The sequence below is a fragment of the Myxocyprinus asiaticus genome, chromosome 13 (genome assembly GCF_019703515.2).
Source record: "Myxocyprinus asiaticus isolate MX2 ecotype Aquarium Trade chromosome 13, UBuf_Myxa_2, whole genome shotgun sequence".
Classification (NCBI taxonomy): domain Eukaryota; kingdom Metazoa; phylum Chordata; class Actinopteri; order Cypriniformes; family Catostomidae; genus Myxocyprinus; species Myxocyprinus asiaticus.
Genome location: NC_059356.1, coordinates 13,324,189 through 13,339,056, shown reverse-complemented (window position 1 = coordinate 13,339,056; position 14,868 = coordinate 13,324,189). Strand labels below are relative to the sequence as shown.

At 33.8% G+C, this 14,868-nt stretch overlaps 1 protein-coding gene across 1 annotated transcript in view; it reads left to right on the top strand.

Annotated features, from left to right (window-relative positions):
• Positions 1–14,868, top strand: part of LOC127450661 (protein sidekick-2-like) — a 219,289-nt gene that overhangs the window by 158,247 nt on the left and 46,174 nt on the right. The window contains exons 20-24 of the mRNA XM_051714937.1: positions 1,485–1,583; positions 1,668–1,859; positions 6,532–6,653; positions 6,755–6,864; positions 6,951–7,101. Coding sequence (XP_051570897.1) covers positions 1,485–1,583; positions 1,668–1,859; positions 6,532–6,653; positions 6,755–6,864; positions 6,951–7,101 — 674 coding nt within the window. The remainder of the gene's footprint in view (positions 1–1,484; positions 1,584–1,667; positions 1,860–6,531; positions 6,654–6,754; positions 6,865–6,950; positions 7,102–14,868) is intronic.

Here is a 14,868-nt window from a genome sequence, read left to right as displayed (position 1 = left end):
ATTTTACATGCAAATGAGCTTGTTATTCACCGCAAATGTTTGCCAGAAGTTTGCAGCTCTTCACCGGTAGTGCTGAACCTGCAGTAAATCTTTGGCGACGTAGAAAAGTTTGCCGTAAAACTCATTTGCATGTGAAAATTAATGAGTGGCAAATTTGTGGAAAGTTTGCAGCAAGTTTGTGGCAACTTTAGTGTTTTTTGTATTGCACCTTTTTTCCAGTCAATGAAAGTGAATGGTGTCTGAGGCTGTCATTCTACCTAACATCCCCTTTTGTGTTCTACAGAAGAAAGGAAGATTTGCTTAAATAATGACACAATTTAAATTTTTGGGTGAATTATTACTATAAGGTCAACTATATCCTAGTTCATTACTTAGTTTTGACAAAATAAACTTTTCTATCAGATATACTAATTTAAAAATGTACAGTCCTTCTCTTCCAGGAAAACGGAACAAAACTATTATTACTCATCTTGCACTCCAAACTTTTGATCCCCCTAACCAGGAGCAAATCATGGTTCATGGCTTTTGCGTGAAAACCAGTTTATTGGCTATTTAAAAAAGAAGGGTTGAGCCCTTCGATATGGCTCATTTTAACTCAATGTTTCAGTAGGAAATATATCAACACAGGAAAGAAAACTGCACTTGTCAAGCAATTTTATGGAGCCAACGTTGCACAAAAAATCAACATATACAGGAGTAGTCATTTGTATGAATATAGTCCTCATTTGTCTTGGAATAAACAACGTAATTGATATTGTGTGATAGTAAACTTATATAGATATGAAATAATACAAAAACGTCACTAACGACCCTACATAATTTTGGTAATTAAAGGGATAATTCTCCCACAAATTAATTATGAATTCTCTCATAATTAGGGTTGGGAACATTCTTTAAAAATACCAGAATCATATGATGTTCGTGACTTTCGGTTCCGTTAACGGTTCTCCTGCGTGCAATTTTCCGACCGATGCGGCTGGAACATCATCCTGAAATACTCTGACAGTGTTTCCAGCAGTGCATTTCTACAGCAGTGCTGCCCTCTACAGACTCTACAGCGTAAAACACACAGTTCTAACAGTGTATTTGATTCCCGACTGAACGACTCTCGAGCTGGCTCTTTTGAATCGACAGCACGAAACATATGCGCTTCCATTATAGTTAAATTCCCGAAAGAGCCATTCTAATGTGCCGGTTCTTTTGAATCGTCAGCGCAAAACATACAGTGCTTCCATTTACAGTCCGGAATACAAGTAATCTTATACTGATGTGCAAGTTATGAATGTCCAACTCAAAATTAAATAAGAACTGTTACTGTTTATTTAATGATGACCTGTGTCTCTATTAAATCAGTTGCAGTTACAGTAAATGCAGTTACTGACTGGTTGTACATATGAAAGTGTATAATTAAAAATACACAAGTTTTGTTGTAATAAGTGGAATTTTGTAAAATAATAAATATGCCATCACGTCTGTGTTCTCAGCCCCAGGACCTGTCGGTCATCTGAGCTTTACAGAAATCCTGGATACATCTCTCAAAGTGAGCTGGAAAGACCCACCTGAAAAGAACGGCATACTTACAGGTACCTTTAATCCCCCCTTTGGCAATCCCGTATGATCTTCTGAAGTGACTGTGTGCTCAACCTCTTCCTGTCTTGTGCCTGCAGGGTATCGCATTTCCTGGGAGGAATTCAACAGAACAAACACACGGGTCACACACTACTTACCAAACATGACACAGGAGTACCGGGTCACGGGTCTGACCGCCCTCACCACCTACACCATTCAGGTGGCCGGTATGACCTCTAAAGGTCAAGGTCAGCTGTCCTCCTCCACCATTTCCTCCGGTGTGCCTCCAGGTTAGTTCAGTTTGTCTGTTTCTAATGTTTTATGATGAAGTACCCAGGGGGTACTAAGAGGGATAGTTCACAAAAATATTAACATTCATCACCATTCACTCACCCACATGATTTCCTAAACCTGTATGACCTTCTGTTTCCATGGGGCAAAGAAGTCATATGGGTTTGGAAAAACATAAGTGAGTAAATATTTTTTTATTCATTTTAAGTAAGTTCGGTTACTGTTATATTTCGTTTTTACTTTGTTAAATCTTTAAAACAAAATAAAACAATAGATATGAAGAATTGATATTACTTATTGTGAATAATCTCTGATTTTCTCAATTCATTTTTATTTTTATAAAGTTGTGTGGATGACACTTGTAACAGAATATATGGTCTTTTTTCACAGCATAATTTTTTGTGTGTGAAAGTAACTTTACATTTATATATGATAATGCCAGTGTTCTCACTGTGTTAAAAAATCTGGAAATGTCTAAGAACTTTGTGATTTCCAAGCCAAAAAAAAGTACAATCTTTAAAAGCATGGAAAAGTCATCAAACTTTTTATAGAAAATACATATTTCTCTAGCTATGCTCAGCTCTAAATATTTAATCATTTACAAATTGCTCTTTGTAAGTGCAGTCTCTATCAAATTATTATTAAAATCCTTATCCAGTAATCACGAACAGCTGAAAATGTCAAGGAAATGTATTGGTCAAAAAGAAATTATATCCAGTATAATATGTTACAAAGAACATATTTTTGGTTTAGCGTCATACACCTGGTAGAGCATATTGCTTACCTCACAATGCCATGGGATCAAATCCCAGGGATCACACATGCTGATAAAATGTATGCACTGAATGCATTGTAAGTTGCTTTGGATGAAAGCTTCTGCCACATGAATACATGTACATGTACATGTAAGGTGATCTGAAGAGACTACTGAGCTTTATGTTCCTCTGAATGTTAACTTTCTACAGTGTGGCTTTATTAATCTTACTCTTGATATCACAGCTAGTGAAGGCACACTGAATGTGATGTTGTTTGTCAGTATAATTCATAACCTTCAGCCATCTCTTAGACACACGCAGAGAATAAACACTCTGTGAAACGAAACACTTTGAGACGATACTTTGAAGTTGCCTCCTGAAGATGCTGATAATGAAAGATCAGAATGCTGGATGGATCACACTGTTTTGAAATCAACCCTATCTTGTCTCACTTTTTGTTACCCATGATGCTAATTTGTGAATGTCTGCTTGTGCATGCGAAAATTAACTGATGGCAGACAGAAATGTGTCTCATGCAAATAAGAGTAAAATGTGCATCCATTTGATTCTGAAAGCATTTTTTCAGCTAAAAACAATGTGCACTTCATCAGTAATTTTGTCTTGTTATCCAGTAACATTTCCAAACATCCTTAAAAAATGATACATATACTTGAAAGCAAAATTTCATTAGATATTAATGACTTGTTTTAGAGAGTTTTTCTTGAATTAAGTGTACTTTTCTTACCCCATTAGTAAATTATTTAGTCTTGTTTTAAGTATAAATGTTCTGTAACTAGAAAGTTTATTGAGGTTTCTGCTTAAAAAAAAAAAAAAAAATATTTGCCAATAGTGAATCTTGTTTTAAAGGAATATTCTTGGTTCAGTACAAGTTCAGATGATAGCAGGGATGGACTGGCAATCAGAAGCACCGGGATTTTCCTGGGGGTGCTGGTCTAGTAGTGGGCCGGTTGGTCGAAAAGAGGGCTGATGTGAAATTGCCCCATTCTTATTTGTTAAGCGCTGTCATTCATTGCTGCGCATGGGAAACACCAAATACCCCAAAAGTGAGACGAAACGGCGCTACCCGATTAAACTGTGCTGCACATCTGTCCATCCGCTGGCTGCAGCGCAAGAGCAGAGCTGGACTGGCCCACCCACTTAGTGCAAATGAACCTGTTCTGCACTCGCACCGCACTGTCCAACGGTAAACACAACATGAGAAACAGAGTCTTGGTGCAAGGCTCGTTGAAAACAGATTAAACAGACCGAAATTCTAAACAGCAGTGACGAGGTAAAGAAAACATTGTGTCATTCACGACGGTAATTACAGGCTTTTCAATCCACACATCACCATTACACTGCAGTTAGTAACACTAACTGTAGAAACTATTGTGTTTTAGCAGAACTGGTGTATTTATAATAAATGTTACTATTATTATAATAATAATATATATTGCAGATAATGGGAATGTAAATCACTTTTTTGGCAGTTGTTTTTTTTTTTTTAAGTTTCTACATGGATATTTTTTTTCATTACAAATTCCATAATTTGTTTTTTAGAAACCACAATTACATCTGGAAATGAGGAGCATGGTTTTACCTGTGATTACCAAAACCTTACTAATACCACTGTTAATCTCTGTTAAAACTTTTTAACATAAGCTTAAAAGCATTGGTCCCCATGAATTAAGGATAAAGCTATGAGTTTCTCTTCTGTAAATAGGTTCAGTTCCAATAAACTTTAATGGAAAAAGTTAACTCAGTAATTTAGAGCCTTACGAAAGATAAATATCAGGCTCTATTTTCGTGTCCGTGCTAAGCGCAGCGCTACACGCAACCACCGTGCACTACGTCTTATCCAATTTTCTTGAGAGCACTAATTCTAAGCACAATTTTCATGCCAGTGCAAAGGCAAGCGGGCATGGGTGGGAGTGTTTGCGCTGTCTGTGGGTGTATGCATGCAAACTGTGGGTGTATTGTACGTTAATGAAGTGGCACAAAGCGCAATTTGTTATTTTCCTGAGAAATAGTTCATTGTGCTAAGATGTTTCAGAAGCACGTATGTTTTCAGCACAAAGTCCAAACTCAGTTCCTACATTTGCAGTTTGGAGATTCCACCAGCAGGTGGTAATACAGTTCATGTCCAATAAATAAAAATAAATTAGAACATCAAATTATTTCCCTGACAATCACTGTTGTAGCCGTTTTATGAAACAAAACTTTATGAGATTTGTGTTAAACTATCAATAGGTCATGGTTTATTTTTCAATTATTATTATTATGTTTATATTTACAATTGTATTAATTATATAATTTGTATTAGTATTTTTCCACTTGTTGTCGTAGAGTGATTTGTAAGTCACTGCAAAAGGGGCCGGTGGAAAAAGTTGGAGAGGACAAAATATTTGGATTTGAGGAGGTCGTTATATAATTTTGTTTTATCACTTTGTTATTTTGATTATATTTTCGTTTCATCTGAAGTATAATTTGAATTTAGAAATATTTTTGGTTTAAGTTTTTTGTGTTTCAATAAAAGAATTTAATTTTTTAAGCAGAATCGGCCGGTAGAAGTGAAGTGTGTGCAAAAAAAAAAAAAAAAAGAAAAATGATCCCTCGATTCAAAGCTTAACCTGGAAGGCCGAGACATTCACTGTTAATACTAGCCATGATTTGTGTGTCACTTGATCTATATGATTAATAATGCTTACATTCTTTATAATTTAATGGTGTATATCCAAATCCTGACAAGAACCACATTTTCAATGCGTATAAAGGTCTTTGTCAATGATGTGTCACTGATATTATAGACATTCAATAAGGATGGATGTCCATATTTCTATTCTTCTAATTCATTGCACACAGACCATTTACTCTACCAACTTCTTATGAATGTGCTGTCTTTGTTTATATTGCTGGTGCTTGACTGGGAATGGACTATATAGGACACAGATGGTGCAATAACCGGAAAAGAACCTCAGAATTAAATTCCACTCGACCCAGACCATTAGTGCTTTGGATGTGCAATTTCGCCAAACCCATTTGAGCCTAGACTTGGTGCATGCTTGCACGAAAATACAGAAACTTGACTTTTGAGCTTTTGATTTTTCGCATAGCGCTGTGCTTCGTGCTAACGCTCTTAAAATAAGGCCATAAGTGTAAATGAACTTTTTACTGATTTCATTGTTGTTATTTTCAGTAATTCACATCTGCATCCCAACTAAATGCTTTACTGTGCATTTCTATGTGACAAAAATATGCAATTTTAATATTGTTAGCTGCATTTGTGATTCAATAATATCACTATTATTTAGCGAAAATATCGTGGGGGAACGTATGGGCCGGTTCGGCTGAATAATTCCAGGGCTGATTTTTTGTCCGAGTCCTGCCCTGGTTGACAGCATTTTTGGCATAATGTTGATTACCACAAAACATAATTTCAATAAAAATAAAAAGAAAGCAAAATTGTGGTACAGCAAGGCATTATGCATTATGTTGTCATTACAACAGAGTTGTACATTTGGATATAACTTTAAACAGTAAAGGTAACCAATTTTATTACACTAAAATAATTTTCACATTTATAATGTTTACTATATTTGTTTTACAGTGTGTATTGTAATGTATACAGACTGGCCCCATTCACTTCCTTTGTAAGTGCCTTCAGAATGTTTAAAGTATGTTCATATTTTTAATGGAAAATTACTTGTCAAAAATATTGATTAAGAAAACTAAGAAAGATTAATTGCAGGGTACTGTATGGTGTGACTATTCCTACAGCAGAAAATAAATTCAGTGGAGGGTATTGTGACTTAATGTGAATAATATTGTTCCAAGTCCTTTACTTGGGATTCATTTTTCCTTCTGGGCCAATTCTACCATTCACTCTTGCACTTTGTCATCTCTCCCATTACCAAAGAGATGCCTGGACCTCCCACCAATATCGCCATCTCCAACATCAGCCCACGCTCGGTCACCCTGCAGTTCAAACCGGGCTATGACGGAAAAACATCCATCTCACGCTGGCTGATAGAGGCTCAGGTAGTGCAGAAATTACATGTTGAGTATTCTGCTCAAGGAATAACCTAAAGTGTCAGTTTTTATCATGCATCATTGATCTGTCCCCTTTCTCGCTCGTTCAGATTGGTGTTATTGGAGAAAATGAGGAGTGGGTCATGGTCCATCTGTTGGCCAATGAGCCAGATGCACGATCCCTTGAAGTCCAGGGCCTGAACCCCTACACTTTCTACAGGTCTGTTCACTGTGGCATGTTGATTTCTCAGATCTTGTGACAGATAGACTTTTTAGGCTGTATCAAAACTTAGCATTTGATTTCAGGTTCCGAATGAGGCAGATCAATATAGTGGGTACCAGCCCACCCAGCCAGCCATCCAGGAAGATCCAGACCCTACAGGCCCCTCCTGATATCGCCCCAGCAAACATCACTCTCCGCACGGCCAGTGAGACCAGCCTGTGGCTCCGATGGGTGGTATGTATTTGTCATGGAATTTGGTTGATAGACCAAGAGTACAGTAAATGTACATGCTTCTTATTGTTTGTGGAACTGATTATGTGTTGCGCTGCTTTTTGAGGCATGGGACAAAAGAGGCTACAAAAGTAAAGCAATAAAAGTTTCTGTGTCAGGAAATCATTTTGGATTCATCTGTAAAACATATGACTGTACACATTTATGTACACATTGAGAGTAGCAAGGAAGAACACATTTTGTGAGGAAATTAAAGAAGTAGGAGTTTACATTATAAAGTAAATTAATACCTTTGGAAAATAAAATGTTTATTATTATCACTATACCAATGACAAACCTATGAAAAGCTCTTACTATTGAACTCTTGGTAAGATCGACTTTACTTTTAGGGGTGTGCGGCAAAGCCATTACCTGTATTTGTATCTGTATATGTTCATTTGACAAAATTATCTGTATCTGTCTCTGTATTCGGATAGAACCGGGTGTGGGTGGGGCTTAAACCGGAAGTGCATCAAAACTAAATGAAACGCCAATTTTAAAATATACTCTTACATTTATAGTTTCTATTAATAAAATATGCCTTGTATATTTCTTTTCATAATAATAGCCTAATAATAATAATTGTATAATAATAATAACAATGCCCTGTGATGGACTGGACACCTGTCCAGGGTGTTTCCCTGCCTTCGGCCCGAGACAGCTGGGATAGGCTCCAGCACTACCCGTGACCCTGCATAGAACAAGCAGCTAGAGAAGATGAATAATAATAATAATAATAATTAATAATATATTATTATTATTATTATTATTATTATTATTATTATCGGCCCAGTAGCCCAATTATTATTTTAAAAATATATTATTTTTATATATATATAAAACTGTGGAATATGTTGTGGTTTCTCCTGGTATTTCTGATATTAATATCTGAATGAAACAGAATTTTCATTTGTCTGTGCATGTATAACAATATTATTCTGGAGGCAATAGGTGTCAAGCAAAATGTGAAATGTCAAGCACACATTTTGCAGTGAATAATAAATATAAATTCAGACATTAAAATAAATTTTAATTAAATAAATATAGCCTACAAACAAGTGAAAGTCCCGTAAGTCTATCAGAATTTTTTATGATAGGACACCATTATTTAGTTAAGTAATAATAATAATAATAATGTTACATTTATAAAGCACCTTACCAGAGTTCAAGAACACATAACATTCTCAAATTTAGCACAGTTTAATGAAGAAGGAAAAAAGGTTTCAGTTTCTTTGTTTTACATAAGCAGGAATATTCCTAATAGATGAAAACTCTATGGAGCATTTAAACCTTTATGGAGCATTTTAACTTTTTTCGGAATAAAGTCTTAACCTTAATCGCTGATGTGGATATAAATGTGGTCAACTTTAATAGACGGATAGACAAGCTCCGACATGAAATCATCACTTCAGGTCAGGAATTTAACATTGTGCTCAGGTTTAGGCTATAAATGAATACATGAGAATCATGTGTGAAACGTGTGATACATTAACACAGACATTTCAAGAAGTAGAAAGCGTATATGATGTCGTATCTTAGTTAATATTACACTTTACAAGCTGTAGGTGTGCACAATTAACAGAGACCGTGCCCATCCGATCTGAAATTACACCGTGTACATTTTCATTCATAAGGTGTACACTTTAGAAATATTGGCTGCACAGATTCATAAATTCATTGTAATTTTGGATATGTTTATTTAAAATGTCGCTTTATCCTTGTGCTTCTTGGATCGGTCAAACGAATATTTTTTTATATTATTCGGATGAATCCGTTAATCGTTTTGAAATCATTATTTGTGCCTTTCCAAATAAGGCATTTGGCTTTGGGCACATCCTTATTTACTATAAAGTTCTATTTCTTAAGTAAGGGAAAATGTACAGTCAGCCGGTTGTTATTGCAAAATAAACCCCAACGCAAACGGAGGGGTCTTGTATCACCCTGAAGGGGTTTATTTTGCGATAACAACCGGCTGACTCTACATTATCCCACTTATTACACAGCATCTAACGACATAAATAAATACATGAACAGAAAATATTGATTTGCATCGAAATTATGTAATTATGTGAGAAGGAATAAATCGTTCAACATCTAAAATCCACCTCCGGTTTACTTCTGTTGGATTATTTTGTAATTAATGACTGACTAATTGTTTTTCTGACAACTAATTATCCAGCTCATTAAAAGGCTACTTGCCAAATTAATAAATAAATGCACATTAAACATCGATTTGAGTTGAAATTATTTTATTAGCTTACTTGATGAGATCGAACAGTGATCCGAGAAGCAGGAGAGAAGGATCACAGTACCCGGATGAGTGGTCTGATATGTGAATGCGCAGTTGTTACTGAGCAATATCAGACTGTTAGATGGTGCTATTGACCAATCAGAATCGAGTATACCAGAGATCTGTGTAATAAAATTAGTTAATGCATTAGGTCTCATGAAGTAATAATGAACAATATTTTTACAACATTTATTAATCTTGGTTAATATGAATTTATAAAGTAGGCATGTTCGTTACTAGTTTATGATAGTTCATAATCCATCAACATATGCAACTTTTTATTTAAAAATTGTATTATTATGTTGAAATTCACATTAGCTAAGATTAATAAATGCTAATATATATATATATTGTTTGTTTTTAGTTCATGTTTACTAATGTAGTTAACTAATGTTTAAAACAACCTTATTGTAAAGTGTTACCAAAATAACAAATGTAGCATTGACTTTCAATTAATGAATGAGTTGAGTATGCAGGATGGTTTAAAATTAAATTTGAGATGCATCTAATGAATGTCATATTTTGAATATTACGCATGTAAATGGAGTAGCCATTTTGTTTTTCTGGTGTTCCTAGCTATTAATAGGACCCTATTAAAATAATAGAAAAACAAGAACAGTTTCTTTAAAATTTGGTTAATTGAGTTGACATAGCATGGTTGTGAAAGAAAATATAAGCACAATTTCTTAAAATTATAAAAATAAATAAATAAAACTCTGCAGAGCCTGTGTGACAATAACTACATTTCCATCCAAGGATTTTTTTGGGAAAAAGTTTTAGCGCATCAAAATTAAGCTGATGGAAATGCAAATTATCGCTAAAATTTCACAAGTGTCGACATAATATTTTTCCATTTAACTCTAGCGCATAAACTGTATGTCGATACTTCAAATGTCGCGAAAAACTGGTTTGGAAACACTTTTTGTCGAGAACATTGGAATTAACGCAAAAATGTAGTGTCACACGACAGAGTTTACCCCAATCGTTAGCCTGTGTTAATCATGACAACAGTATACATCCGTGAAATTTATTGTACGTGATTATGGATTGATCTTAACGGCGTATAGATCCGATGCTACAAACATGACACTTCCAGAAGTGACAAATATCTCGTATCATGCACATCGACAAGTGCACGGAGAACAAATGAATGGTCACTCTTTGTGATTAATTTAATCATGGTAGACATCCGTTTATTTATTAAAGTTGATTTTCCACATCATTCAAAATAATAGACGGCAGTCATGGAATTAGCCCACAGTACAAAAAACATATTATTTCTGTGCATAAAGATGTTTTAAATTAAAAATAAATACACAATACTAGGAGAAAAGCTTCAGTTTTTGGAACACTAACATATAGCCCAATTATATAAAATTATTGTTTTGCTTACTTTTGAAAAAATGCTGGCAAAATTCCCTGTATTAAATTAATTATCAAATGAATAAAGCATTAAATAAAATAATTAATTACCTAAGGAAAAAAATAATATTGTTAGGCCTATATAATTGTCTTTTCTTTACACAAACTTAAATTAGTCTTACCCTGTTCTGTAGATGAAAAAAGTCGGCTGAATGACATTCTCAGAATGTTCTACACTTTTTTCTAGACTAAACTATCAGAACTATTTGTCCAATGCCGGGTTCACTTTCAGAAAATGAGCTTTTTGAACATTTTAAAACTTTTACATATTTTAAATCTAACCCTCTTCAGATCACATATGCTGAGCTTCTTCAGAAAATGTAAATTGCATTATGACGCTAAAATTAATTTTAGATGACAATCAAGTTCAGTTGGTCATTAAAAGTTGCTAGACAAATATGCAGGACATAATGCAGTTGTGATGGCAATGCTTTAGATTAGATGATTGTTCAAAATAGCCTATTGAATATCTGGAATGTATCATCTGTAAACCCTGATATTATACCGCATCAGTTTTTCCCCCACTACTTGGCGCAGGTTGCCAGCTTGAACAGGGCCATGATGATTCACTTTCGGGTCAGAACCGGTGGCAGCCTGCGATAGGCACAACATCAGGACCAATATTACAGTCCTATCAGAAGGGCAACAGCTCCATTTTGACTGCAATTCCTCCTCTTCTGATTGCTTTTATTTGTGAAATTAAAATAACAGTAAGCTGTCTAATTTCAATGAATTGTCTCAATACTCTCCCCATTTTACCAAAACTTCGGAGGAAAAAAATTAGGGACATCTGGGAGTTGAAAGGTGCACAATTAACAATAAACACACATTGCTGTATGGAAACGGCTTAAGGGCAGATTTCTTTTGCGATAAACCAAAACTTATGCCACATAGTGTTTTTTAGGCATGACGTTCATCACCTGCATGAAGTTGGCCCCCCACCCAACGCAAAACGTCGGCAAAATAGTCTCAATCCTTTGTGCTGGTTTGTGCTGTAAAAAACTTTGGTTGTGCTGCTTCGGTTTTTTAGATATTAAAATAATATTTATAGGTCATTCTGAGGTCACTCAGCCCCCACCACATGCTCCAAATACACCCCAAATAGTCTCGTTTGTTTGTGCTTCATTTGTGCTGGTTTGTGCCGGTAAAAGTTTCGTTTGTGCTGCTTCAGTTTTTAAAGTATTAGACATTGAATTATAGGCGATGACGTCACCAGCCTCCCCACATGCTCCAAAATCACCCAAAATAGTCTCAATCGTTTGTGCTTCGTTTGTGCTGGTTTGTGCCAGTAAAAGTTTCGTTTTTGCGACTGTCTTTTTTTTAACAATACAGTTGAAGTAACAAGGTAAGATCCAAATGGCAAACCAAATCACATAAATAGTCAGATTCATTTAACTGTTACCTATCCACTGTGCGTTTTCAACTTTTAACGAACACAGCGGATCACAGGATGTGTGGAATGTAACACAAACTCCAAGGTAAGTGTTTTTACTTGTTACTGTATGTAGTTATGTGAATAACAGTAGTAATGTTAACATTGTCATAAATACAGGCACAATAATCTGTTTGCTGTAGCTCTGTGTTTATACATACATAGGCTGTGTGTGTGTGTGTGTGTGTGTGTGTGTGAGGCCTATACAGTACAGGTCAAAAGTTTGGAAACATTAAGATTTTTAAATGTTTTTGAAAGAAGTCTCTTAATCTCAGCAAGGCTGTATTTATTTGATTAAAAGAAATACAGTAAAAAACAGTAATATTGTGAAACAATACACTTTAAAATAGCTGCTTTCTGTTTTAATATAATTTAAAATGTAATATTATTTCTGTGATGTCAAAGCTGAATTTTCAGCATCATTACTCCAGTCTTCAATGGTTTGTTTGTTTGTTTTTAATTTCGTTTTTGTTTTTCTTTATTTTATTGTATTGTTTATTTTATAGATGATACTGTATATTCTTTTTTCTATTTGTAGTCTATATATGCTCTATATTTTATACTATGTGTTGGAATGACTATTGTCATGTTCATTTTTTGTAATTTGACTGGCATAATAAAAAAATTAAAAATAATATTAAATAAAACAAAACCCAGATTTCAATGTCACATGATCCTTCAGAAATCAAAGTAAAATGTTTATTTTGTGCTCAACTATTATCAGTTATTATTGGTGCTCAATTATTAAGAATGGTTCTTATTTTTTGTCAATGTTGAAAACCATTTTTGCATGCTTAATATTTTTGTGGAAACCGTGATACATTTTTGTGTGGATTCTTTGATGAATAGAAAGGTAAAAAGAACAGCATTTATTTGAAATAGAAATCTTTTTAACAATATAAATGTCTTTACTGTCTCTTTTGATCAATTTAATGCGTCCTTGATGAATAAAAGTATTATTTTATATATATATCTATATCTATATATATATATATATATATATATATATATATATATATATATATATATATATATATATATATATATGTATATATATGTATATATATATATATATATATATATATATATGTATATATATATATGTATATATATGTATATATATATATATATATATATATGTATATATATATATATGTATATATATATATATATATATATATATATATATATATATATATATATATATATATATATATATGTATATATATATATATGTATATATAATTACTTACCCCAAACCTTTGAATGGTTGTGTATCATGGTTTCCACGTAAAAAAAAAAAAAAAAAGCAGCACAACTGTTTTCAACTGATAATAATAATGAATGTTTCTTGAGCAGCAAATCAGCATATTAGAATGATTTCTGAAGGATTGTGTGACACTGAAGACTGAAGTAATGATGCTGAAAATTCAGCTATGATCACAGGAATAAAAACAACTGGTTTACATTGGAATAATATTTCACAATATTACTGTTTTACTGTATTTTTGATCAAATAAATGTAGCCTTGGTGAGCAGAAGAGACTTCTTTCAGAAACATAAAAAAATCTTAATGTTTTCAAACTTTTGACTAGTACTATATATATATATATATGGAAACTCGTGACTCAATGAATTAAGAATTAAGCCAAAATGATTTTACTTTTGAAATTTAATTACTGTGTACTATCGAACATCCATTAACACAAATAATGGACCTTTAAAAACTTAAACTTAAAAACATGTGATGATTTATCACATGTGTCCAGATGCCACGCTTAAAATTGTGTATTCCCTTTTTTGTGTTTTAGAGAACTTGTTGTTTTATTTAACCATTTCAAGCATGAATTCAATCCATTTCTGAAATGGAACTTCAAGATCAAAAGTCCAGCAATCTTTTGGTCTGGGTGAAATGGACCCTGTCTCAAGCCATTTGCCATTTGTTTCATGATCACATTCAGGAGTAAACCCTAAAGCAGTCCAGATGTTGTGTTTATGTAATTTAACAAAAGTGTATAGAGCCTTTGCAGTGATCTTGTTTTCTATCTGCTTACTAAGCTCTGTCCAGATGCTCTGATTAGGCGGAGCTATGTTGCCATTTTGGACTATGGCCTCTTTTGATGAACACAGGACTGTGAAAATGGAATCTGTCGACTGCTGGTTTCTTGGGCATCTGGCATAAGCAAAACATAATTACCCACTTAAATAATCCTGACTCAAAAAATGTCATGTTCAGTATAAACTTATTTTCATGTATTACAGTATTGGTCCGAATATAAGGATAATATAATATAGTAATAATATATAAGGATAATATATCTTATATTAGGACCAATATGGTAATGTTGACCCCTAGACGCACAATGTATTAAAAAAACTAACATGGGTCACATGTGCAACTGTAATTAGCATATATTAGTATTAGCAATGAGTTTTCTGTTCAATAAACATTGACAGTCTTAGCTCTCTTGAATGTTGTACCATTATTCTTGAAGTTAACAAATAATATTGCAACTGACAGTGTTAAAACATTGTACTTACATTGGCCAGAAATTTGATTTAGTAACGACTTTTGTAGTTTGATTTA